The sequence below is a fragment of the Megachile rotundata genome, chromosome 4, assembly GCF_050947335.1.
Source record: "Megachile rotundata isolate GNS110a chromosome 4, iyMegRotu1, whole genome shotgun sequence".
Classification (NCBI taxonomy): domain Eukaryota; kingdom Metazoa; phylum Arthropoda; class Insecta; order Hymenoptera; family Megachilidae; genus Megachile; species Megachile rotundata.
Genome location: NC_134986.1, coordinates 16569602 through 16596357, shown reverse-complemented (window position 1 = coordinate 16596357; position 26756 = coordinate 16569602). Strand labels below are relative to the sequence as shown.

The 26756-nt window shown below is 35.7% G+C and overlaps 4 protein-coding genes and 1 long non-coding RNA gene across 13 annotated transcripts in view; 3 read left to right on the top strand and 2 right to left on the bottom strand.

Moving 5' to 3' along the window:
• LOC100883779 (uncharacterized) overlaps window positions 1-26756 on the top strand; it is a 208539-nt gene that overhangs the window by 116095 nt on the left and 65688 nt on the right. The window lies entirely within an intron of this gene.
• LOC100877513 (cytochrome c oxidase subunit 6A2, mitochondrial) lies at window positions 8447-9308 on the top strand. The gene is made up of 3 exons (XM_003703959.3): window positions 8447-8607; window positions 8870-9015; window positions 9079-9308. Exons 1-3 carry the CDS (start codon window positions 8514-8516, stop codon window positions 9160-9162), a joined length of 324 nt encoding a protein of 107 aa, XP_003704007.1. The 5' UTR covers window positions 8447-8513; the 3' UTR covers window positions 9163-9308.
• On the bottom strand, window positions 9365-22753 carry LOC105662646 (uncharacterized). 8 transcript variants are annotated; one of them, XM_076530562.1, is made up of 4 exons: window positions 22005-22146; window positions 16062-16435; window positions 15691-15803; window positions 9365-14394 (listed from the first exon to the last, which is right to left on the bottom strand). In XM_076530562.1, exons 2-4 carry the CDS (start codon window positions 16173-16175, stop codon window positions 9609-9611), a joined length of 5013 nt encoding a protein of 1670 aa, XP_076386677.1. In that variant the 5' UTR covers window positions 16176-16435; window positions 22005-22146; the 3' UTR covers window positions 9365-9608. The 8 variants fall into 8 exon arrangements, with proteins under 8 accessions (XP_076386677.1, XP_076386678.1, XP_076386676.1 ...); XM_076530563.1 differs by having other exon boundaries at window positions 16062-16295; window positions 22005-22145; XM_076530561.1 differs by lacking the exon at window positions 22005-22146 and adding an exon at window positions 16498-17747 and having other exon boundaries at window positions 16062-16462.
• LOC100883893 (SREBP regulating gene protein) lies at window positions 20419-25827 on the top strand. The gene is made up of 7 exons (XM_003703931.3): window positions 20419-20549; window positions 20611-20757; window positions 23948-24373; window positions 24543-24729; window positions 24798-25040; window positions 25111-25326; window positions 25395-25827. The coding sequence occupies exons 4-7, from the start codon at window positions 24622-24624 to the stop codon at window positions 25803-25805; spliced, it is 978 nt and encodes a 325-aa protein (XP_003703979.1). The 5' UTR covers window positions 20419-20549; window positions 20611-20757; window positions 23948-24373; window positions 24543-24621; the 3' UTR covers window positions 25806-25827.
• On the bottom strand, window positions 23034-23940 carry LOC143264256 (uncharacterized). The gene is made up of 2 exons (XR_013037834.1): window positions 23534-23940; window positions 23034-23294 (listed from the first exon to the last, which is right to left on the bottom strand). It is a non-coding gene; the product is annotated as an uncharacterized LOC143264256 (long non-coding RNA).

Here is a 26756-nt window from a genome sequence, read left to right as displayed (position 1 = left end):
CATGAAAATAACCCGATCCCAATGACCTTATATTTACAGTTTATTTACATCGAATAAAAGACATTTAAACGATTTGGAATAAAAAGTAACTGCGTGACTCCGGCCATAGATCTATGATAAATTGATTCGAGACGATAGCTTAGAGAAATAATTGTCCTGAATGATGATGAGCGACGGTAATGGGGAGGAGATCCAAGATGGCGTCGGTGAGGTCAAGGGGAGGGCGCCTGGTATTAGTACACATTAGTTTCTTCGATAGGAGGCGCCCAATTAGTTGTTGGAATTTTGTAGTCTAGGCGATAATTCTCGATATAGTTCAATGTTGTCGAGTTTTTATTAGTTGAGCGAGCGATCGCGTGCGATCCTCGTCGGAAACCGGAACAGAGCTAGCCGAGGTGCATCAGGGACGAGAGCGCTTCCGGTCGAGCGTGAAATCGAACGAGCGTTCGCGAGCTTCGAATCGATTTTCAAAAAGTCCATCTCCGATACGCGTGTCGCTTTCAGATCTGCTCCGAAATCTTAGCGGAAGAAACGCGTCACCGGCAAAAAGTAAAGCAAATAGATTCGTAGCTAATCGGAAAGGAACGTTTCGTAAAATTCTACAAAAAAACGAAGTAACGACCGGAAGCCAGAGAAACGGTCGATCGAAGCCTCGTGAACGGAGTCTAATCTCGATCGATTTTCACCGATTGCGAGAAAACGTCGCGTGCTCGTTGCACTCGCGAAGAAAATGAAAGCTCGTTCCATCGACGCGCGCTGTTTTCTCGAATTCGTTTCCGTATAATCGAGGACAAGCATTGTATCGATTCGGTTGGAGGGAACACGCGGGAGACATTAATCGAACGTCGTCTGTTCGAACGAGACCAATTCGATTTTTCCGCACTTCTGCATCGATGTTTTCGTTGACACCAGTACAGAATCCGATCTAGGCTACGATGCAAACGTTTGTACGAACTCTAACATAATAGAAATTTTATACGGATCTAGCGTTAGCTTCGCACAGTCCTTCCAGCAAACGAACCGAACGGAACAGACTCAATTTGCATTTAAAGTGTCGAAGAAGTGCGAAAGAATACGCGATTACTCTCGCGTTCGATCGTTGCTAAAATTTCGTCCGTCTTTTTGTCAAAGCTCCGAACGCAAGGATTTCTTTCTGCATCGACGAAATTTTCGCAACGAGGGCGCGGCGAAAAAACGACAGAACGACGTAGCTGTCAAGTACCGACTTCCGGTTTCCCTCGAGACCCGGCGACTCGTCTCCGCGAATCGATGTGTGGTTAGCCGCGACGATATCGAGTGATTAAGTCCGTTCGAAGTGTCGGTGATCGTCGAGACGGAATCTCGACCGAAACTGACACTTCCGTGCTGCGCCTCGATCAGCGCGCGACTTCCGATTCGACCCCGCGGGCCGACCGACTTCCGCTTCTTTCCTCTCCGACTCTCTCCTCTCGGCGATGGCTGTTTCTTTTCTTCGTTCAGTTGGAATAATACACGAGGGACAGAGGGAAGAGGGAAAGAAAACCGCGAGAAATCGTTTCGACGAGAATCTCGATAATCGAGCCATACGGGCGTTCGTCGGATCGCGGACTCGGATCAAAAGATGGAGAGGCGCGTCTCTGTTGCACGGTCGCTATCCACGACGTGTGAACGTTAGATGAAACCTTTATCTATATATTTGCCACGATATTCAATACGTGAATGAGTATATCTATTAAATAATATTGATATAAATACATAGAGACAGAGAGAGCGTGTAAGGGAGAGTGTGCGCGCGCGAACGACAGAGAGAGAAAGTATGGTAATATCATGAAATTATTATTCTTTGTTACTTCTTTATAATTAAAACAATAAAAAAGCTGCTGAATAAAAAAGATGCGCATCGCTTTTTATTTATAGCCTTCATCTCTCTCCAACGGATTCCTAACCTAACTTTTACGTTCTAAAAATTAAACTAAAAGTTAAAAAGTTGAAAGTAAGTTCTAATTTTTAGATTCGTACACACGATGTTAACCCTTTGCACTCGAAGGTAATTTGACTGTTTACAAACAGCAACTTTAAAACTTAGTCAACCCTTTGCACTATGACCTATTTGTCAGGTGCGTCAGTCAGAACTGCCTAATTACAGCTACTATATTAAAATAGACAAAAAAATTGAAATGTTATGTCAAGATATTATTATTCAATAGTTGTCTATGCAAATTATAATTGGACTTGAACTCCAAATTGAAGCGTATTCAAAGTTTCAGTAAAATTAATCACAGCCGAGGTACAAGTGCGTCAAGAGTCAGATTCGTCAAAATAGTGCAAGGGGTTAAAAAGTTAAATGAATTTTCTTGAGGTTATTATTTCTTTACTAATAAGTTCGACTATTGTGACTATGTTTATACGTCACACGTGTCGTGTTTTAGAATCAGTTAAAAAATTTTTATTTAAAATTATTGCATTAAATGTAATGATGACTGAGTCACCTCTCGAGCGCACAGGGTTAATCTTTTAACTTTTATTCTTATCAAAGTGCGTATATTTCGTGGTGCTTTTAGTTGCACAAACGTTTCTGTTATTCGAACCCTCCGGATCCTCCCGTGATTTCCACGCAAACAGTAAAATGAATTCGAAACGATAATTACTCTCGCTTGGAAGTCGAACGAAAGCGACGGGATTTCGATCAGCGTACAGAGAACGCGTCGAGAAATTTATTTGCGTCCGGTTGAAGGGTTCGCGACGATATCGCAACGGTATCGCATTAATTCAAACGAGATCGAAGCGCGATACGTCTGTAAATGATATTTCGTTAGAACGCGAGCGTTTGCCCGTGATATATTCATCGAAATATTTTCTGCTCGATATTTATTCGCGACACTGCTTTGACCGTCGCTGAAAAACAACGAAATATTTATTCCGAAACTCGATTTGCTCGTTGATCGACGCTCTTTTTCCCCGTTTGTTTTAACTCATCGTCAGCAATTTCCGTGTTTGATACTTTTTATTTTCGGTGCTCGTAACTTTCTTGTCAGATTGTTTTATTACAAAGTGTGACATACGAAACGTAGTACATTATCGTCGCTGTGAAATGAAACGTCGCGATAAAACAGAACGGGGTATTCGCAAAAATCTGGTCAATCGTTGCGATTGACGCGTTCGCGCCTGATCGAGCTTTACACGTTTCCGGAAAGCCGGAGAATGGGTCGTAAAATCGCTCGGATTGAAAGAACACGAAATGTCGGCTCCGTCGACGTTCATTTAATTTACGACGTCGTTTCGTTTCGTTCAAATTATTTCCAAAGTATTAACCAACCGAGTTCTAACACAGAGTTAAAACTTAACACGACTGCATTCGGGTGCAACTTTGGCTAAACTGCATGTAAATATGCAAGCAGCTACATTACAAAGTATCCTCTTGTACTAAAATACAAGAATAATAAGGATATTAATAACCGAAACGTAGGAGAAATCCAATCTACACTTTTAATTGGGAGGTCGCGAATTTTGCTGATTTCTTCGTAGCCGGAAAACGGCAAGAAACTTCTTGAAAATTAGTTCCCGTTGATTTTCTACATTAATTACTTCGTACTTTCGAATTCCCAGAAGCAAGATGAAATATGTTCAATTTCGCTGAAGTTTTAACTCGGCCGTTCATCAAATCCGGAAGAGACCTTCGCGAAATTCGATTATTTCGAACGAAGAAAGCCGTTCCGAATCAGCTTTTCTCCGTGCTAATTGTCACGGCTACGAGGTCTCGCAAATTGAATTAGCGCGTACGGGACATCCCATTCGGAGCCCGCAGATTTTCTGACACTCGATAATGCGATCGCCAATTACAACGTAAACTTGGTCATGGTCGCTCGCTCCTAATCGAATTATCTTCCAGCATGGAAATCCGATGCATTATCTTTTTCTGTCAAGCCGACATTGAAGAGTGAGCTGTCTTGCTGTGTACTCGATTCGACCTGATCGCTACCATTTTTTGCAAAATTCCCCTCCGGGACACTCGTGATTTGTCGCTCGATTATCTGTTTCGAAGAATCTTTGCTCAGAAAATTCCATAGCTTCGGTGTCGTTCTACGATAATTCTTTTTATTAATTTTGTCAACGCTTGGGGTGAGCTATTTATTTTTATTCAGATGTTCGATGCAAGATTTTCAAGTGAAGTTCGCATTTAAATCTAGAAGAGTACGATAGGTAAAATTGGTTAATGGAATATTTAAAGTCGAGGCAATTTCGTATGTTCGACACTTGCACGACCTCGCTCTCAATGCATCACCGCATGATGCACATGCACTTCAGTCTCCTCGCAATTGCATGCTCATTTCCCATTGGCAGTCGAGGCGTGCTCGATTTATGGTCTACTATTACTGTGTCGGTTCGCTTCTCCGACTGCAATTTTTATCTGCTTTATTCGCTTGTAAAATCGATGAAGTCGTCGAAAGCTCTATGACATGTAGCTAACAGTGATTTAATTAAAGTTAAGCTCCATCTATTTCAATCATCTTTTCCAGGGATTTTTGGAATCTCTTGAAAACCCGAATTCTGTGCTCCATCATCGTCCTCCGTCTTGCTTCTTCACCGATATTCAGCTCTTAAACTGGTACAGAGCTGATATTTTAGAAGTCATAAGACTTTATGGAAGGGTGCATGGTTTTTCACCGCGGTAGCTCGAGTTCGTTTTTCGAAATCGTTAATCCACCGGTCGAAAACGATCGATGCAGCTGTAAAACGAGACCTGGTCCCAGGATCGTCTTACGATACTTGATTTGTGTCTTGTTTCGCAACGGTGCGTTTACATGAATTCATAGACCGATGCAGGTGATACAAACTCAATAAATAAATGGAATAAATAGAACTCAAAAGTAAATTCGAGTTCACATTCCCTCCACGATTCAGTTTCTTTAAAATCTTATGTTTGAAGTAAAACATCAAATTCAAGAATATGACGTTCGTAGAACTACGTGATTATTGGATTTCAAAATTCTGAATATAAAAGAGACCCTTTCTTAACAAGAAGCACAAGAGTCTTGAGATAAAAAGAGATCCCAGAATAGCACAGTTAGGAAAAAGCATCGACCCTAGGAAATGGAAGAAGACATAAAACAGTGTGCTGAGGTATCGAAGAATCCAAGAAGACTCAAAATCGCGTGGTGAACACAGTGAACTTCGAGGGCATTGGTAAAACCAGTTGCAGCAATCCAATTGAGATGAAATAGGCTTTATGTAACGTAGGTGAGTGCGAGAAACCGTACAGACGATCACAAAGGATGTATGTGCAGTTTGCATCTGGTCAGCATTCTCCAATTTCAAGGTTATGTGTACTCGTTACGTAAAAGTGTTTACACCATTATAAAATCCGGGGATCTCTTCAAACTTCTACACTTGTATACTTTACAATTAGATAATTAATATGATGTATAATAATTGTCTACGTAATTCTACATAATTCTCTACAATAATCTGCAATAATTATTTACTGTACTTCTGTGCTGACCAAATTGAACTTATATGTATTACTTCACGAGTACATAATTAATATGATATATGTATAATAATTCTCTACGTAATTCTACATAATTCTCTACAATAATTTACTACAATAATCTGCAATAATTATTTACATACTTCTATGCTGACCAAATTCAGCTTACTCGTACCTACACACCTTCGACCTTTCTTAATATTTGATCCTTGCTAAATCCTAGTTTTACTTGCGACTAAGTTACTTTACTTGTAACTATAAGATAATTCGAATAAAAAGCGATTCGTAAATGCAGCGAACTCCGAGAGGATTCCCAGGTGAGAACTGAAAGCGTTTCCCAGCTCGTTCGATCGAAATTACCTAAACTGCGTGTCGAATCGATGTTCCTCGATTCCATTCGAGAAGCATTGACCTATTCTATTGGTTCGACGTCACCGACGATCGTGTCGAGGCGAGACTGAATAGAAACGGGGCGTCGCTCGATCGATGATCCATCGATCAATGCCTGGCCGAGCAGTGGGCCATCAGCTTCCAGCAAAGAGTTGACTAGACTTAACCGTTGTCCTATAGTACAATGGTAGTACTTTAACCGATAAGATCGTGTAGCTGTTCGGCAGACTGCTTGATTAATTAGGAGACTTCCAGCGACACTATGCTATCTCGCCGTTTAATTAATCGATTACGGGTGCTCAGGATACTCGTTGGGACCGTTCGTTTGGAAACCTGCCAGTTTTCCAAAGAAAATCAAGCTTAAGAAAATTTCTTATCATCCTACATCTTTCTCTTTAAAGTCCTTTTGTAATATCAAACAGGTAAAAAGCACTTTAATTTGAAAAAATTATAAATGAAGATGCATCTATGTAGCTCTTACTGAATATCTAAAAATATATACAATCAAGATTTATTAAGAAGTACCACCGTTTGTTGGCAGTTTTGCGAATTATCATAGGGTGAAAGGTTACAAGGTTCTCTTTAAAGTCCCTTCATAATATCAAACAGGTAAAAAGCACTTTAATTTGACAAAATTATAAATGACGATGTATCTATGTGGATCGTATTGAATGTCTAGAAGTAATAGTCAATCAGATCTATCAAGAAGTACCACCGTTTGTTGGCAGTTTTGCGAATTATCGTAGGGTGAAAGGTTACAAGGTTCTCTTTAAAGTCCTTTCATAATATCAAACAGGTAAAAAGCACTTCAATTTTAAAAAATTATAAATGAAGATGCATCTATGTAGCTCTTACTGAATATCTAAAAATATATACAATCAAGATTTATTACGAAGTACCACCGTTTGTTGGCAGTTTTGCGAATTATCATAGGGTGAAAGGTTACAAGGTTCTCTTTAAAGTCCCTTCATAATATCAAACAGGTAAAAAGCACTTCAATTTTAAAAAGTTATAAATGAAGATGCATCTATGTAGCTCTTACTGAATATCTCAAAATATATACAATCAAGATTTATTACGAAGTACCACCGTTTGTTGGCAGTTTCGCGAATTATCATAGGGTGAAAGGTTACAAGGCCAGACAAGTGAAAACAAGTTAACAAAAATATTCAACCTAATCTGTATTTCATCAGTGTTGCGTACCTAACGTATGGCACGTCTTATGTCATCGTGAAACTATCAAGCGACGTGTGTTGTGTCCGGACTCGTAACGTGTGCGTGATTCTGTTGCAAGACTGAAATGGATCAGGCCATGTGACCTTCTAGCCTGCTTTGGTGTAACTCGTTCTGGCTAGTGACCCAATTCCTTATGGTCTCGATACAATTTGGACATTGATGTTATAAGCAGATGTGTTTGAATCGATAATTAAAACGGTGGTATGGGAGGGTTCTGAAGTTGTAGCTACAGCCAAATGACTACGTCACGAAATAATCGTAATCGCATTTATCGAGATAATGTAACTGCGGATTTAGCGCATAAAAATTAGAAATAAAATTATTTAGTAATTAGTAAATCTTTGGATGAGAAGGTTTTCTATTTTGAAAATACCGCCACAATAGGGAGATGTCACCATCTAGCGATGTCTATGAAACTTAGGCTCTTTGCAACGCATTTTTTATGATTTATTATATTTCGAATCTCCTGAATCAATAATAAACTTTGTTGACGATATCAAAGTTAAATAAAGATAATATTAAATATAATATAGTATGAAAAATGTGTAACACCAGCACCGGTATATCTAAATGTTACAGACGGTGTCATCTGACACCACAACGCTGAACTGTGATGCTCTGAGTATGTGAATTGTTCTGAACACATAATTCACATCTTTGGACCCACAGAATACATTGCAAACAGCATAAAATCATTATTAATGAATATATATTAACATATAGCACAAGTTTATAGTATATTAATTAATAAAATCAACATTAATTGAATTTAAAAAAAAAATCGAACAAGTGGCGCCATCTCTCCGGCGAACGGGGTGAACTACACACTTTTGAAACACTACTTTAATTAGTTCTTATTTTTACCGCTAGGGGGCGCACACGGGCCGCCCCCTGGTGGCAGCTCGAGGAACTAATGAAGCTGCTGTTTCAAAACCGTGTAGTTCACCCTGTTCGCCGGAGAGATGGCGCCACTTGTTCGATTTTTTTTTTAATTTAATTAACATCGATTTTATTAATTAATATGCTATATATTTATTATATAATTATTCCTATTAATTCTATGCTGGTTGCAATATATTTCATGGGTCCGAATATACGAATTATCTGTTGAGAATATTTTGCATGATATACACTATGTGTCCTATCGGTAATATAGATAATATCGTTGAAATAATAAAAATTTTTCGTTTGTGCAACCAAAAACCGTTCTCACAGTTTCTTTTTGAAAAAAAAACCTACTGAAGAAAATTTGACCAGAATCGAAATATAACAGTATTTCGAAGTATCCTCTGACTCTCCTTCCCTTCTTCCTTCACTGTCAGATGGTGCTAAATGTTTAGTTTGCAGTTTGCCAGTGCTGCTATTCGTCAGTCGTAATAAAGATTAGCAAAGAAGGCGACAGACAGTAGACGACTGAACGATGCAAGCGAATTTACCGAAAATTGGCCAATTTGGCCATGCCTTTAGACGGGGAATTGTACGCCCTGCTAGCGAAGCTCACACACCCGGTGAAGGTAAGATTTCTTTTAATACAGGGTTTCAAGAAAATGTCAAAAACGTTGAAAACGTTTCTCAAGATCTTTTACGTATTTGCAAGATTTCGTTACTTATACGTTTCTGATACATTCTAGAACAACTTTAAAATATTACATGAAATTATAAATGATAACGATGTTCATTTTTTGTATTTCTTTTTGTTGTGTGTTAAAAACAATAGCGTTACTACATGTTAAGTATATGTTATGTAAGATCATTTACAAGTAACTACAATTTTAGCCGGTGAAAAGATGTGGAGGAACATCACACTTTTCGTGGGACTTCCTTCGCTAATACTTTCATCAATTAATTGTTACTTACAAAAGAATGATCACCCGCCACGACCAGAAATTATTGATTATCCATATATGAAGATTCTGAACAGGGTAAGAAATAGAAAATAAATAAAAAACCAAAGTTAGATTTAACTAATTTTGTTTCTAATACAGCCTTTTCCATGGGGAGATGGTAAACATTCATTGTTCCACAATCCAAAAACGAATTATATACCTGGAATTGGTTATGAAGAATAACTGCTTATCAAGATTAACAGTATAGAATTTATAGTCTGTGGTACTGTGTAAATGATAATCTGTATTTCTTGTATTGTGATAAAGAGAATAAACAAGATACAAATATAAATAAATAAATAAACAGGACAATTGTAATACAAAGAAAATAGTAACTATTAAAAAGAAAATTACCTACCTCGATAATAACATAACAACAGATAGATTTAAATAACAAAACCACTTGGCAGAATTTATTTTGTACATTTAACTATGATAATTATGTTATGTTTACATTGAAATGTATTTTTATGAAGAATAATAATTTATGAAAGGCGCTTATATAAAAAAAACAATATCTTAAAACAAAAGCAGCAACAATAAATACTGTTTAACATAACATTGTCATGATAAAAAACATTATATTTTGGTAGATAAACGTGTAGACTAAAGAATAGTCTTAACTTAAATTACAAATATACACTATTTTCTACAGGCTTACAATCTTGATAATGTTCTTCCCAATGTAACCTCAAACATTCTTGAGAACAATAATTAGCTTCTAAACAAACTGAACATGTTACTCTACTAGGTTTACTACAAGTTAAACACACTTTCATCTCTTCTTCTATAATGTTTCCTTCTGAATTATTCATATGAGTATCACTAATTTCTTCCATTTCCTCAAATGCTTCTAGTGTTATACTCCTCACATCTGCAATATGCGATACAGTAATTCCTTCCAATGAACTATTGCTTATATTTTCGTTGCTAAATTGTTTAGTATCATCTAAAGTTTTTGGTGAATGTACTTCTAAGAAGTTTTCGCAGGTATTATTTTTTGAACATGATGACGCAGAAACATTATGTTTGGTCTCCTCTACTTCTTCACACTCTTTGGGTTGTGCAGGTACTGATTTAATTTCTTTATCTTCAGTCTCATCAACTGCATTAGTATCAATTACTCTTACTTCATAATTGTGCGAAGAAATTTGTACAGTCACTAAATGTGGATTTGACTGTTGCACTGTATCCTTGTGAAATGCATTCAAATTAGATATTATTGGCACTTCTGTGTTATTTGTGTAAGGAACATTATGAATTATCTTTACGCAGTTACTTAAATTTTCTTCATTCGTTAAGTCTGGATTTGGCTGCTGCAATGTATTTTTAGGCAGTTCTTCTGAATTAGGTATTACTGACACTTCTTTCTGGATTACGTAAGGAATATTATAAATTATTTTTATATGGTTATTTAAATTTTGTTGACTTAAGTCTGTAGTACCTTCTGCTTTTTGTTTGATATTACTATCTAATGTCTTTTGTGTTTCTAAATTTGATGTAACTATAGATTGCTCATTTTGTACTAAAGTTTGTTCAGTTTGTTTATTCCGCTGTATTCCTTCATTCTGTAATGTTTCTGATTCTTGTGGTTGATTTGGAAGCTGTTTATCTGGTAAGTTACCAGTTACATTTTGTTCGTTTTCAAATTGATCTTTGGATGTTAAAGTAATCAAGTTCCTTTGACATGGCACATTAGACCTATTCGTATTTCCTATCTTACATTGCTCTGCTTCTGTGTTAGATGTACTAACCGGACAATGTATTTCTTCACTTCTTTGTACATTTATTTGGGCCTCTTTCTGAATATTATTTTCAGTATTTATAAGTATGTTATTCTCAAACATATTCGACTGAGACATATTCGGTGAAATATTATTTATTGCGTTTTGTACAAAGTGTTTTAAGAGTGTTTGAAAATGAAGCAACAAGGATCGTTGTGAATGAATAATTTGCCATTGCCTGGTTGTAAATTGTTGTTGCAACCACGTCGTACAACCGAAGTAAAAATTTATTTGTCTCAGTAATATAATCTTTTGTATGTCAGAAAGATTCCTTAGTACACCAAATTGTTTCACTGTTGATTCTAATGAGATTTGAGAGGTACTTTTCTGTTTGTTTTGGGACTGTGTCTGTTGAAGTAATGGTGGTGGTACTTGTTTAGAAGTTACTTTATGTGGAACCTGTGCTTGCATTTGTACGTTTTGGCGTGTTTCATTTCTTTGTGTATATTTTGGCACATGTTTCTTAGATTTAGGTGCACTTGGTACAAAATTATTTGGTACAGTTTGTGTTGTAGGATTTACCACTGGTATATTTTGAGGCATTTGTGGCATATTTTGTGGCTGGACTTCTTGAGGCATATAAGCAGTTTGTCTGTGCATTGAGCTTTGAAACTTGGATTGACTCATGCAAGGGACATTTCTTACATTTTGCTCACGTACTTGAGTCGCAGTTTGCTGTATACAATAGCTTGCTGCATTTACATTACCATATGCGTTTGATCCTAATAAATAACTATATAAAAACGGCGCGCTTGCAGCTTGATTGTATCTAATACCAGTTTCATTCGGATTAACTAATAAAGGCGTTTGTTGTACAGGAATAGAATGTTGCCTAACAAAATAAGGAGGAGGAGGTCCCCGATGCCGATATTGAGTTTGCAATGGTGTTATAAAGTTGGGCTGTTGTATACCATAATTAGTAGCAGTAGAGTTCATTGGTACATTATTTTGCATAAGATTATTTTGCGGTTGCACGGACGCCTTTTCTTTAAGATTTGTAGAAACTGGAGTTTGTGCAATACAAGAAGAAAATACGTTTTGAAGCACATTTTGTACAGATGTAGTACTTTGTAAACCTTGAGAATTGTTATACATAGTATGTTTGGTTGTCATATTTGAAATGATTGTAGGAATGGTATTCTGATATCCATTAGAATTTTCTTCTTGTGATTTGTGAAGAAATAACGACTTAAATAATGGTATGTAATGAAGTAATTCTTTTAAAGTTAACGGTTGATTTACTAACAGTTCTTTGTTAAGTATGTCTATAACTGCACTTATCAAATTAATATGATCTTCGCTATTCAATATTTTTCGTAAATTTTCAAATTCTTTCAGCAGTGTTTTACTATGATCTACGCGGGTTGCACGAATACTTACAATTAAATGATATATATGTACTAAACCATTATATATAGCCTCTGAAAATTTTGGATCCATGTTGCTCTTTTTCAAATAAGTAGAAGAGTTATCGCCAAGATTTGGTGCATTTGCAGTTGTGGTAATTACTAGTATTTTCGTAGGTGCAGCTTGCGTTACTATCGAAGATGAGGATACTTGATTACTGGTAGTATACGTTAAACCAGTATCTGACGTTACAACTGTATTTGTACTTGATAATTCAGAGGTAGTAGAAATCACAGGATTTACAGGTGTAGGGCACCACCTAGAACCTAATTCTGCACTGGATAGAACCCTTAATTTAATTCTAGGAACATTTTTAGGTTGAGTATTCTGGCTTTTTTCTTTAGAATCCGACATTGCAGTTTCCTTCTTTTCTTCCGCTACGACGTTGCTGCTCTCCGATTCCGTTGCTTTCTCTTCTACCAAGTTTGATTCAGAATTTGGCAATGATACTTTATCCTTCTGTTCTATAACACTATCTAATTTGATGTTTGACAATGCTATTTCATTCGTGTCACTCAACAGATTGCACAAATTTATCCTTACTGGAATAGTTTTAACGCCATTCCTTACATCAAGACATAATGTATCCTTCGAAGGGCTACCGTTCATAATGCTCGGCGCTTGTTCATCAAGACTTTGGTTGCAACTTGCAAAATTCAATTGCAAATCTTCATTGGTATCTTTATTACAAACATCTTGATTGTCGTTTGTCGCATCCTTTTCTCTAATACTGAGGACATTTCCGTTTGACGTAACCTGACAAGTTTCGTTGAAATCCATGTCTAAAAGTTTGCTCAAATCTCTCAAATCCGAACCACATGTTGCAGATTGTGGAACGTCTGCGGTTATGTCTGCATCGCGGTTAAAATCGCACGTTTTTGGAGTACTACAAGGCGATACATTATCTGCGTCAGTATCGTCTAATATAGGAAGATCAGTATTTGACTTCTTATCTTTCGAGGACGTTTCTATACTATTCAATACAGTTGTACTCTGTACCAAGTTATTGTTACAAAAAGTACTATTTTTATGAACTTCTTTATTGTTTCCTGCTTCGCTCACATTGCATTTGTCATTTGGTGATTGCTTATCTGTGTTGTTAACGTTCTCAACGTTATTTAGCTTAACATTTTCATCGCTCGTAACATTTTTTATCGCATCCGCTTCTATCCTGCTAAGCGACGAATCTTCACTGACGTCTTCGTGCATCGTAGAATCGGGCACAGCTTTCTGAATGTCCCTTAAAATCTCTATGCTGTTGTTATTAACTGTGTTTACCTCGCTGAAGTAAACTCCTGAGTCACACGAGTCAACAGAATCCTTCTTGCGTCTTCGTTTACACCGTTTCTGCAAAATATACTGCTCCTGTTCATCCTCGCTGACACTTCCACAGTCGCCGAAACACGATCGGAATTTGTACCTTATGCTTTTCGCCATTTTCCTATCGAGTTCTCTTCGTTCGTCAACGGACGTTCGGATCTTTTTTATTTTTAGCTCAATGCTCATCGTTGTCTCGCATAAGTGTCTTTTATGTAGATTATCTTCTATCCTCGTTGTCTTATCAGTCGCCACATTATCGCCTTGCTTAGCGCGTTTGTTTTGATGCGATACAGAATCTTGGACCCTCGTATACTTCGTGTCCGACTCTTTGTGGACATCAGACTTTGCATGACTTCTTTTATCGGAAGAAGACTTCAAATTCAACTTTATACGATTCCTTTCAGTTCGAACGGGCCTGTAGACTATGTCCTGGCCCACCTTATCACACGTCAAGTCAGAAATTGCTTCGGTTCGCGTCTTTCCACCGTCGATAACTGGAAATTGCGTCTCTTTGATACACATGGACTTTTCCTCCGTGTTATTATTCATCGCGTCGTTTTTGTTTTGCGATTTGAACGCGTCAGCTGCCGATATAATGACGGAAGATCGTTTACTATTCATATTGACTATATTTGCAGACAAGGTGCAATCTACTTTCTCTAAAGCCTTATCAAACGAATACGACTTTGTTCGGTGCCCTAACTCACAACTTTCACTCGACATCGATTCGCTGCTGCTCGATATTTCTACTTTTATTTTTTCGTCGCGTTTCGTGTCCTCTTCAATGCCTTGTGTGCTGTCTGGTGTTTGTGTATCCTCATCGTGCAGTTCTGGTTGTCGATCGAGAAACGCAACTTCTGTTTTAACGACGATCGGTTTTTCATACTTTTCTAATGACTTCCGCCTGAAACACAAACATGGTACACGATTAAAATTGTGCGACAATTATGTCGTTAAGACAATGAATGGATCGATCTTCCAATTCGATTTTTATGAATCACTTTTCTAACCATTGGCGTAGGATTATTCGTTTGAATGTATACACTCTCTCAATATTATGTTATCCAGTTTATCATCAATTAAAAGCAAATTACTAAAGCAATGACAAGAAACTAATCGCTGCGATTAAAGACTGGATTAGAACGTCACACTTCTGCGAGTACCTTGATATCTCTTTTTGCAAGCAATCGATATTTTTAATTTTCAAGTTTTTTATTCTATCTTATGTTTCATCATAAATAGTAATGTTGAAAAATTATTGAGTACTTTAACACGTTTTCTGACGCGTGACTAGATAACAAATTTTAATTGAAACTGGAGGAAGACACCTTAGAAGAAAATAAATGGACGCAATCAGAAATTGCGCGCAACTTTTGAATCCATGTTCAGAGATGTTTGAATGTTTTGATTTAATTCATCTACTGATAACGAGTTGCACGAACGGATTTGTACGTGTAATTATCTGTATGATTCATTGCTATTTATTTACATTTAGAAATTGACCATAATGCACCATATGTGGTTAGTTATTTATATTTTTACTAAAGTGCAACATACAGAATTTTCCAGAAAGCGGCAATATAACGAGAGATTATTACATTATCCCAAATAATTTGAATATTTATATTTTTGAAAACAAAATTAATGACAATTACATGTACATAAAATTACTCGACTTTCACCACAATTGTTAAGATCATTAAAATCATGTACTCTACAAAATTAGCACACAATTATGTCGATATCATACAGGAAATGACATCCGTTTGAAAACAACTGCTGTCTGGTACTTTATGAATGAGAAATTGTGAAGATAACGTTGACTGCCACGTCATGTGGGTGATTCTCGAATGTACATACAAATTCGTCATCTACACTGTTACGAGTTATTTATCTAATAAAAAATATACTTGATATACCGTAATATACTTGAAATTAATTTCACCATATTATTAAACTTCCATCAGTCTTTCTACGATATACAAGATATTAAATTCTATGAAAAATAAATGCGACACCATGTAAATGTGACGCGTGCTTCGACACACAGCAACTGAACGAATTGAATAACGTCAACACGAACATCCAACGTTCAAATTTTTTCTTAGACACCGCAATTCAATAAATTACAAAAACCGTAACCATAACCCTGTGCAAACGTTCCGCAAGTATAATGAAACACGTAATGACGTAAAGTTACCTCCTGTACGCGGTGTGCCGCCAAAGGATCACTCGCGGTTTCGTCGCTAGCTGCAACAATCCTTTGCGCACCTGGCTACGCGACAGTCCAAGATTCTCTAGATCCACTTTCAGCTGAAACAATCGTGCCCGTATTTTACGTTTAAATTCTTCCTCCATGTTCACGAAAATTGCTGAAAGAACATTGGAAAGAGGAAAACAGAAGACAGGAGCCTCCGACGTAAAACATTTTTTGTTTACATTCACATTCGTTTGTTTCAACCTTCATGCCACAAATGCAATAAAACAGCCATTCCGCAAACGGTTAGTTTTCGTTAGGATTACAAAAAAAGCATTTTTACGTTTCTTTGACGTATGAGAGAAAATTCACACCTTTGTCAGCACTTCGCGACGACCAGCTTCTCCTTTGTCGCGAAGCCACTGTTTGAACACGAGGTTGTCGTACTTCGTTGGCGTAACGCGTTCCGATCGCGTGCTTTCTGACATCTTGCGAGCGCGGCAATCGCTCTTTAAGGACGCCCTTGTTTCTCGTCACTGGTGAGTCCTCTAGTGTAGTCAGGACATTACCGAGTACCGCGTTGGCTGCGATCGGGCGACAACACGCTTCTATGATTCAACGATATATTCATACGATCTGTTTATTCTCGCCTCGCCGATTACTTCGTATTTTATTTTCACTCGATCTCTTTAGAATCACACGCTTCTCGTATTTGAAATCGTCAGTTACAGTTCTCTGTTCGCATTAGCTGCAAAGTGATTTTCAAAGTTATTGCCTTTCAATTTTCTGATAGATTTTCAAAGTTATTGCCTTTGAATTTGCTGATAAATTAATACTTCTATTTTAGAGCAATATACGAAAACGTAATTATTATCTCGTAATACATCATTTGAAAGATTAGCAGCGTCTCGCCACTCCGCGTCCAAAGAAATTAAAGATTAGATTAACGGTAAGAATACTCGTAACAATACACAATTTTATATCTCGATATGGCTATTTGCGAGTTGTAGTTTGTAAGAAGAAATATGTCGAATATGCAACGTACAGAGATCGGTAACTTGATCGAAATGCGCGTCAGCGAGTTCTTCGCGTGGGTCTGGAATGTGGCTTCCGTACTTCGAGATGGTTCATTCCGTAGGCTCACGACTTTTGAACTGACTCGGGTACTCGGTCGCAACCGATATTTAAGGAGGGTTTTATCGTCACTAAATGGGTGGGGGAACGTAACAAGTGCTCCGATTCTAAAGGATGTTTGTCGAATATAAGATATCGCCTTCGTATTAGCAAAAAAGGGTGCGTTATCTGCAATAAGCTTGTTTATCCTAGATAAGGATTTTTTACCCCCACTTTTTTCAATACATTTGTGTTGCGCATTTCAATGCTAACGTAAATTAGAATGAATCACCCTGTTGTGTTTTTTTTTCTTAAAGGTCAGATTAAGGTCAGATACGCATGTTGCTGATTTATTCGACTTGTATTTACAAGGCACGGAAGTTTTCTCTCTGATTTTGACTTTGTACTCGAAACTTTGTACGTTTGTTAAGCAAGAAAAAATAAGGGACACGAGTATTCAACTCTACTTCACTATTAATGGGTGTTTCTCTTTTATCTACAGAATTAAAAGCTATGAAGCGTCTTGAATGCAACTTTTCATGAAAATAAAGAAATCGCCACTTTTTTCCTTTATATATGCGCTTATTGCGACGCGATTGACGCACAACCATGAACTTGTTGAGAGCATCAGATATAAATAACAAAAATCTCTGGAACATTACCAGTCGAAAGAGCAAAATATAAAACTTGTTTTTCATTTTTTAATTTGTTTAAACTATTTGTAGCTGGATTTTATTTTGGTACAAGGAAAAATAAAAACTATCATTTCAAGACAAAACAGCTCTATTATTAAATTCTTGCAGAGGGAATTGGTTTTGGTCATTATGCAAATTTGAATAAAATAAGGTTACCAAAATTTGTTTGTTATAAATTTTGCACAATTTTTTAGCAACTTATTATTATACGTAAAAAACCATCCAACTTTCATATTAGAAGTTTTAATGTATCTCGTATGGTTTTCGAAACGTTTCACCCCTTAAACCCTCAATAAAAAAATATGTCCCCTATTTTTGCTTGTTTAACGTAGTTTCATCAAAATAGTTTCATCGCTTCCGTTTCCTTGTTAGTTTGAGATGTCTGTTTCACCTTTAACATTTTCGTGCAGGTAAATAATTTTAAAAGAGTAGTCAATCGGTACTCGGCTTTCGAAGACTAGTTTCGCCCCTCAGGTATCGAAGGACTTTATGATATGGCAATAAATGTTAATCATAGCCGGGTCATAAAGGTAGCGCGCTAAATATTTGGGGTTTTCCTGTCATAAAACGGCACCTTCAAATGCTCTGTTTAAAAACTATAGAAAATTTGTGAACACTCAGGATTTAGGTCAAGAAAAAATGACCTTGCCATGGCAACAAACCGTTCAGCCTTTGATCCTTCAAGTATTCAGATGTGGCTACAGTTAAGGTCTGGGACTCTACTTTTACATTCTCTACAAACAATAGCACTCAAATTTTTTAGTGGGTTCCTAGATCGACTTAGATAACATCTTCCCAAATTCCTAGAAACATCCTTGTATAGCCTGGCGGGGAGTCTAAATAAGAACGCCAAGCGACACAGTTCCTGTAACCTTGAAGATGCAGTTCTCTAGATTTTAAGTATTTTTTTATATTAAAATTCTGCAAGTTGCTGCTGCAATAATCGACTATTTTATTTTATTCATTATGTAACAAATAATTGTTATTGTAATTATTGATAAATTTTTCTATAATTCTAGATATGATTACAAGTGGTGTAATGATTCAGTTAGATACTTTTAATTGTTAAAAACGCAAGCACTGAGGATTATATAAGCATTTCAATCTTATCAAGTGTATACGATTGTAAACGATACATAAAACAGTAAGGGTCTGAATTTATAGTTAATCCTGGATCACTTCGGCGAATCGAGGGTCTTATCTGCACGAGGCTGCATTGTGGAAGTGCACATGAGTGAAACCATAAGTTTATCTTATCCATACTCTCGATTTTTCTGCAGGATACTGCGAATATAATCTTACATAATAGGCACATATTTCTACTTTTGAAAACTGTGCCATGGAATAGCGAGATCAGTTTATTATAATAAATTTTATAAATATTTTACAATCACAAGTTGGATGAAATAGCTATAGTAAAAATATTAAAAATAATATGAAATGTTTATAAATATTTTAAGGCTTAAAAATATGATCAAATGGTTTAAAACATACCATAAATGAAAAGAATTAAAATAAGATAATGTCAGTCACCAGTTAACAGGTTAACTGAGAGAAAAATTTAATGGGTTATTTTGAAATTAATATAACACTAATATTTTAACTTTGCCTTTTTTAAAATGTTTATACAGAAAATTCGAGGCGTTGGTCATCGATGTCCGCCATGATGCGTTGAAGATTAGATAGCCAGAATTTTTAAGTTTCAATGTCTAAAATAATTTGAAGATTTCTTAAACTCTTGACTGTTTTCTTGGTAACAAGTTTCGGATGAAAAATACCCTTCTAAAAAATATTTTCTTCTTGCCCTATTAACTTATAATAATTTAAAAATTGTAAGTTAATTTTACAAACTGACTACATTTTACAATTTATCAGAGATAATAATTTTATCGTCCAAAGTGATCTACGATATTACATTTCAACTGCGTTCATAACAGTACAGTCTTATACCAAACGTTGACAAAACCAAATTACGCGCAAATTCTAAGAAGAATATCGATCCTATATTTTGAACCACGGTATAAAAAGAGTTTCGCACTATTATCCGTAAACGTTACACTCGTTCGAAAGCACAGTTTGTACTAAACACGAAGAACCGCGTACTCTGCTGTTTATATAAGGTCATCGCGTTATCATCACGGTGAATTTAACCAAACTGCTTTTATCTTCCACTTTACGCCAATAGTCTTTCTCCATACTTGTTTGTACAATCGTAGTTGTACTTTGACCGAACAATCTACTTATGACAGATATTGCAATAATGATTAATATAGACAAAGAACAACGCGCAGAGGCAAATCTGTTTCTAGAAAGTACGGATATTATGCGTAGCGAACTTGAGACGATTAGTCACTGATGGTTAAACACGTAATATGAACAATGCTGCGTAAATATTATTCAAATCGACTCACTCTTCATTTGACATCAACCCTCACCGACTTTCTTTTATATATTTCAGTCTTTCTTTCCTTTTTTTATGTCTATTGATTCTATATTACCCTTTTTCCTTTTCGACAATTTTCTTTGGGTAGACAGTGTTTGTGTATGCAGAACCTTTTTCACTTGACCAAATGTCTGATTAGAAAGGTTTCCATTTTCTAGGTTAGGATATATTCAGACTCACTTTGAATTTTCTATCAAGCTCTCCTATTTTTCCATTTACCCCACTGATTTTTCTATCAAAACTTAAGTAAGGTTAGGATATTGTCACCCTGCTAGTCTTGATCGGAGTATATTCTTTAAAATTTAAACAAATAACAAAAGTGTAGGAATTGTGTAAACAAAATAAATGTAACAAATTAAATGTGACTCTGCTGAACAATGTTAATAAAAATTTATGTTATATTTGATATCAATTTTTATGTTAATGTATTATGTTAATAAATAATTACGTAAATAGGAGTACGCGTTACTCTTGCAAATTGGAAGGGGCCAAATGAGACCCCACTCCCTCCTCCGCATACCTGAAGAAACTAACTCATATAAAGGTTGCGCCCCCGTTCTTAATAGCAGTCTCGATTTTATCGTCAGTTGCATTATTACTCTTTCAGTGAAGTAAGCAAATTTTAATATTCAGTGGTTTGCCTTTCAAAATACAATGTTGAATAATTTCTAGTTCTTCAAGATTATGCATCAGAAATCGTAATCAAATATGAAGATTTATCGGAAGGTTATGTAACAGTGACGTTAGTTGCAAACGAAGGTGAATGTCGATACAAAGTTGAGTGGAGTGATACATATCAGAGAAAATTATAAATCAGAAGTATGTTTTATACATTTTACAGTATTTAAAAGTATTCGAAGTTCAACAATTTTGCGTTAAAATATTTCGTTGTCGATATTAAGAATGAAATAAAAAGTTGTAAAATGAGATTGGTAAAACCATCGATAAATAGATAAAATTTTGCGTGGAATTAGAGATAATACGTTTTATCGCGATGTATATCTATAAATTCAAGTACAAATGTACTCATTCTTACTTTGGAAACACCAATTTTTTCAAATAATTTAGAACAATTACAAATAATTAAAGCATGTAGAAATAAAGCAAACATTGTAAAATTTTTATCAAACAAAAAAGAGTAAGGTTAGAATAATTTTCTAATATTAATATAAACAATATTTTGAAAACAATTTACTGACAAAAATTGTATAACATAAAAGCAACTAAATGTTGTAAACTTTACTTGTACCCACTGACGTAATTAAAATTTTTATCCAACAGAGGTCAAGATTCTAAGGAATGTTATTTTTTTATTTTTAATTGCTATTCATAAGGTAAGAAGACTAGTTCACATTGTATGGGGTAAGAAAATTCTTGTCCCTGATGGTCTAAGACCCCCTGGTTTATCACCTTGTTACGACAGTGCTTATACTAGTAAAAAAAAACGGTCTCGATGCCCTGCACGTGGTCAGCATATGTGGTGCTGTATATTGCTCACATATAAAGTACGAAGCACCCACAATTTAATAACAATATGTGTATGCATGTAATACTTGGCGGTAAACACTTGACACTGCACATTTTACGGGATCAACGACTCTTGTAATTTCGTACTTAGCAAAAACTTGCAGAATAGGATGATACGTCATTGAAATCGGTGATCACGTGACACTTGTAGCCTGACTATATTCACGAAATCGAAAATATTCAATCTGTCATTCTTTTTCTAAATTAACCCTCACTGAAAGATGACTTTAGAAAGTGGAAGTTTAAAATTGTAATTTAAATCGTCATTGTTTCAATGACACATTGAAAAGTTAATCTTATATGAACTTATAGATAATCTCATTTGATATATAAACAGCGAATAAAAGTCGTAATCATTGAGCTGTCACTTCGAATTAAGGTAACAAGCGAATATCCACTAACTGGTAATGTTAATTTTCTATCAACATCGAACGCTATCCGAAAAACTATCGCATAATACACACCCTAAGCACACTAGAACACACTGACACAATTCCCCCCACTCCTAAATCCCTATGGAAAATAAAAGAAAGAAGTACCTTATAGAACGAGTGTCTGCATCTTCTACAAATGCCTAACGATCGCAGATGAATTTCTTTGTTAATCCATGGCAACCAAAGATCGTATCTCGATAAGATGACGTGTTTCGACCGGCGTTTTTTACATGTCGGACACTGTTTTTTTGATTTGTAATAAGTTCTCTTCGTTACTTTCGCGCCAAATCGAAATATCCTTCTCGATGTACCAGCACTACTTGTCCGTTGGCGACTGTAGCGATACACTGACTCGTTGGATCCTGGAACCCTTAATATTTGGTGGGGGCGCGTGTTTCCACAAGGTACAAGCAATCCACTTGAACTCTGGCCTCTAATTGGTTGCATATTGGTCACGGTTGACTTTGAGCGAATGGAACTGCGAGGCTGCAGGCGTCTTAAGTTATCCGCACGTTTTTACTTCGGTATTTATCGCCTGAGACGATAGAACTGATTATTAAGCATCCTATCGCGTTACAGTTTTGTCTTCGTTTCGCCCCTGTCCGGTGTTCAATTACGCTTACATTCTTTGCCGATTGCAGATCTGCAAAATATACCCCGTCACATACCGGAGTCTAACGGCAAATATATTTGAATGTTGACTACGCAATATTTTCTGCTGCATTCTACACCTTTTTGGAATATAATGTATCGTAAAGATTTTGTATTTACTGATCCTTGATTTGTTAAAGTTTAAATATTCTGTAAATGGTCTGTAACTTATTAGTCTAGCTGGAATGTGTACATATATTGACCTTGCGCAGGAACCCCAAATCGTTTCACGGTATTAGAGTACTGTTTATATACAACAGATTTGAGTGTTTATATTCTATACGTTTGTATAACGTACCATAGTAATCTGACTCCTATGGTGAAAAAAGTATTTCCATACAGAATCAGTTCTGACGTCAGGAATGTTATAAAGTGTTTACTCTTGCGAGAGTAATAATTATTATAAATTATACAGTACATGTATAATTTTAAAATTGAAGAATGTCATTAGATTTTAGTAATTTATAATTGAGTATTTGGCAATATAGGTTATATACTTTAATAAGTTTACCCTCTGTGCCGTGTACATTGTTATAACACGATAAAATATAATATAATCATACACAAATAGTATTATAATTCCAAATTCATTAACAAAGTGCTAGCGTGCGAATTACGAGATCAAATCTTCTGGAGAAAATATAACTAATCATCTTCATTGATTAACTTCTCGTAACTGAAGCGAAAGTAAATGTTACCTCCATGCTAAAGTATCCTTGGGTGCGATCTTTCAGCTTAGGCAACCTGTCGATTAAACAAAAAAAAATTATTAAATTAAGGTCTTGCGAAAAATTTTCAAATTCGCGAAGAAAATAATTTTGTTAAAACCAAAAGCTGCTTCGTCTGCGATGCACATGTTGAAGCAAACAAAAATTCACAATGAGGTTAAAGAGACCATCGTAGCAGTGAAAGCTATAGTGTCCGAAGATTTACAATAGTGGAAATAAGGGGGTTACGTTTTAGTCATGTCTGGAAACACTCACTTTCGCTAACTGTCCTTCATGTCCACGTGCAGGAACCTTTTCTTACATTTTAATTTTAAAAAGGTGGAAAGAATAACATAAATACTTCTAATTGCGTTTTTAGAAAATAAAAAATGAGAAACTAAGTCATACCGGTTATGTCTTATTTTGCAACTTATGGTCTCGTCTACCAAGGTGAATAACCGATAAAATTATAATAATAATAACAACCAAGAAAACTGTTATGGATATTGACCACTGTATCACTTTAAGAGTCATCCTTTATGTTTTTTTACTTTCCGTTTACTTTCCATTCCCTATTTTTTTTAATTTCTATATGTCAAACATGACAACGTATATACGTTTAAATTAATCAATTTCGATTTTTTTAAAGATCGTTGATTGTTTCAGTAACATTTGCAATGTCTGTTTTAGGGAAAAAAGGAAGAAAAACTTTACATTGTGAAAATGCCACCAATAACGCAAAAGGAAAAAACAAAAATAAAATTATCCTTAAAGAAATCAACTTAAATACTGAAATTATAATAATAAAATTGTTAACTAATGTTAACATGATAAATAAGTAACATAATTTACAATTTTACAAAATTTTTAATTACAAAATATCATATGTCGATATTAAATTGATAACGCGGTAGATAGTGACATCTAACAGAAAGCAACGTAAACTTTATGAACCATGCTGAAGAGACAATGCATTTCTGTTATTGTCAGTACGTTCAGTGACAACAACCTGATAAATTATAATTAAAAGAAAACAATATTTTGCTTTAATGAACGTACGATTAATTAATTAGAACTACATGTTATAATAATTAATATATTTACACGCTAAGATCGGTAAGCGATTCGCAAACATTTGTGATTTGATTGTAACAGAAACAACATAACCTTTCCTGCTCTTTTCCCCGTTTATTTGAATCGTTTTATTTAATTTTTGTATTAATTTACACTTTGATATAATTCATATGTTTGTGAATAATCTAATTAAGTAATACTGTTCTTTTAGTTCTATTGCGATCATGCGTCTGGAAATAAAATAGAGTTTTAATGGGAACACAAGGGTAAATTATAAAAAGGTGGAAAGGATGCCGAGTTGCGGTGGTCTGTTCAGAATCATTAGACGCCGCCTTGTACTTGGTTTGATCTTTGCTTTGTCTCTCACCTACTGTGCTTTTTCTCTTTTTCGAGACCAGGTAACTCCAAGTTGTTAACATCAATTTTTAGCTTTGTGATTTAAAAAATAATATTATGTTATTTATAGAAAAACTCTTTACCCTTGGACAATGATCTTGACGACATGGACCCTATGATTATCAATGACAATAACGATGACTTAATCTCAGATGATGATGCATTGTCAGAACAGTTGAGAGCATCTGGCAAACCATCATCGTGGCAAATGGCAATTGATCAAGGAGCAAATGAAAATGCATTAAACATAGATGTAATGTCGAATCTGAATGACACTGATACAGTGGTTCATCCATGTCGTAATTCTGTACAGGTATATTAAATTCATGCATGCTCATATAGAACTGATAATTAAATGTATTTAAATTTTGTTAATCTGATAGGGCAAAGTTCTGATAGTAGATGAACGTGGTATCGTATGCTCCAGACAAGATATTCTACCAAATGGTTGCTGTAACATAGATCAAAAGGATCCCACAAAAAATGAAGATACATCAACTGTAACTAAGAGCGAGAGGTACAGTTGTAAAACTTGTAACGCTCAAGGGTGCTGTGCAATTTATGAATACTGTGTCTCTTGCTGCCTACATCCTGGCAAGGTTGTTGTCACACTTCTTAATCTGTTCATAGAATAATAAAGACACTAATGAGACATTATTATTAACAGCAAATAAAGGGAAGGAAGGATGTGCTATTAGGTTTACTTAGAGACAACCACAAGGCACACAAGGACCAGGACGCGGTGAAGAAGCGTCTACGCAATTTAGACCGTTTTCAAGTTTGCTTGGCTGCGTGTCGTACTTCCAGTGCGAGTGTCCGCCACGAGAATACCTACAAAGATCCGCATTCGAAACATTGTTATACTCTTCAACTATCTCATCAAAGACACCGACGCGATGTTGACAATAATAATGACGACAACTCTGTTGTCATTGCATCTTTTTCTGTCATGCCGTTACTTACCCTCCTCTCTCCTTTCTGCCTAATCTCGCGTATAAACAATGATTCACTTCTATTATCGTGCAATTATCATACTCCAATGTCATTTAATTATTACTCTCACGTACAACCACCTTGAAATATAAATTACATTCAACGTATTGGTGAATATTTTCATGGGGTTTATGCCCCATTTAGTCATATAAGGAGTGACACTTTTAAGAAATTATTTTCCTAAATAGGTTCTTTTCAATTTACAATAATTATTTAGCTTCTTTGAGTTAAAAGAAAGTGCAACGAAAGGGGTGTCGTCATTCGCCCTATTTTTCGTTTACCTTTTAAAGTAAGAGAAATCTACATTGCACCCAAGTGTACTTTGCAAAATGGAAGCTTTTCATATTCAACAATGATATTAGAATTGCTGAATGTTGGCATATTCAACGGTCGCCGAGGATTTTCTGCCCAACGTATTTGCAGAAAATACGATGTAGTTTATATCTTGCAATTTGAGAATCGATGTTTCGTTCTTTACGATATACACTTCGACTATCCCATTGGAGCTTCGCCAACCACAGTGCTGTTGAACCTGAAAACATGATTCCGTTCTAACTATACGTTGTAACACGATATCCAAACACGGTTTAATTTATTCGAAACTGAATTTTATTTTGTTTTTTGTACTTAGAAAATATATTTGGAGTTTAAGCTGTTGCACGAATGTTTAAATGGTACGATTCATTTCAGACATGAACTATTTAGATTTCGAACTGATGCTATGTGGTTGAATTATCAATCGAACGGTATGTTTGCTTGCATTGATTGCGGACAATAAATTCACCGGAATGTCACGATAGCCATATTTGTCGAATTTTTGGACGTGCGTTATTTACACGGCTGTGTATTTAAATTTCAGCTAGTTTGATCCACGTTAATTACATTTGCATTCTGTTTCCACTAAATTTTACGGAAATGTAGAAATAACGATTTATGATGTACGAGTCCATTTTATCTATGACAGAAGCATCTTCGATATCGATGCTGTAAACATGTTTGCCGGTGGTCTGATACTATCTTTCTGCGCCGTCTACAT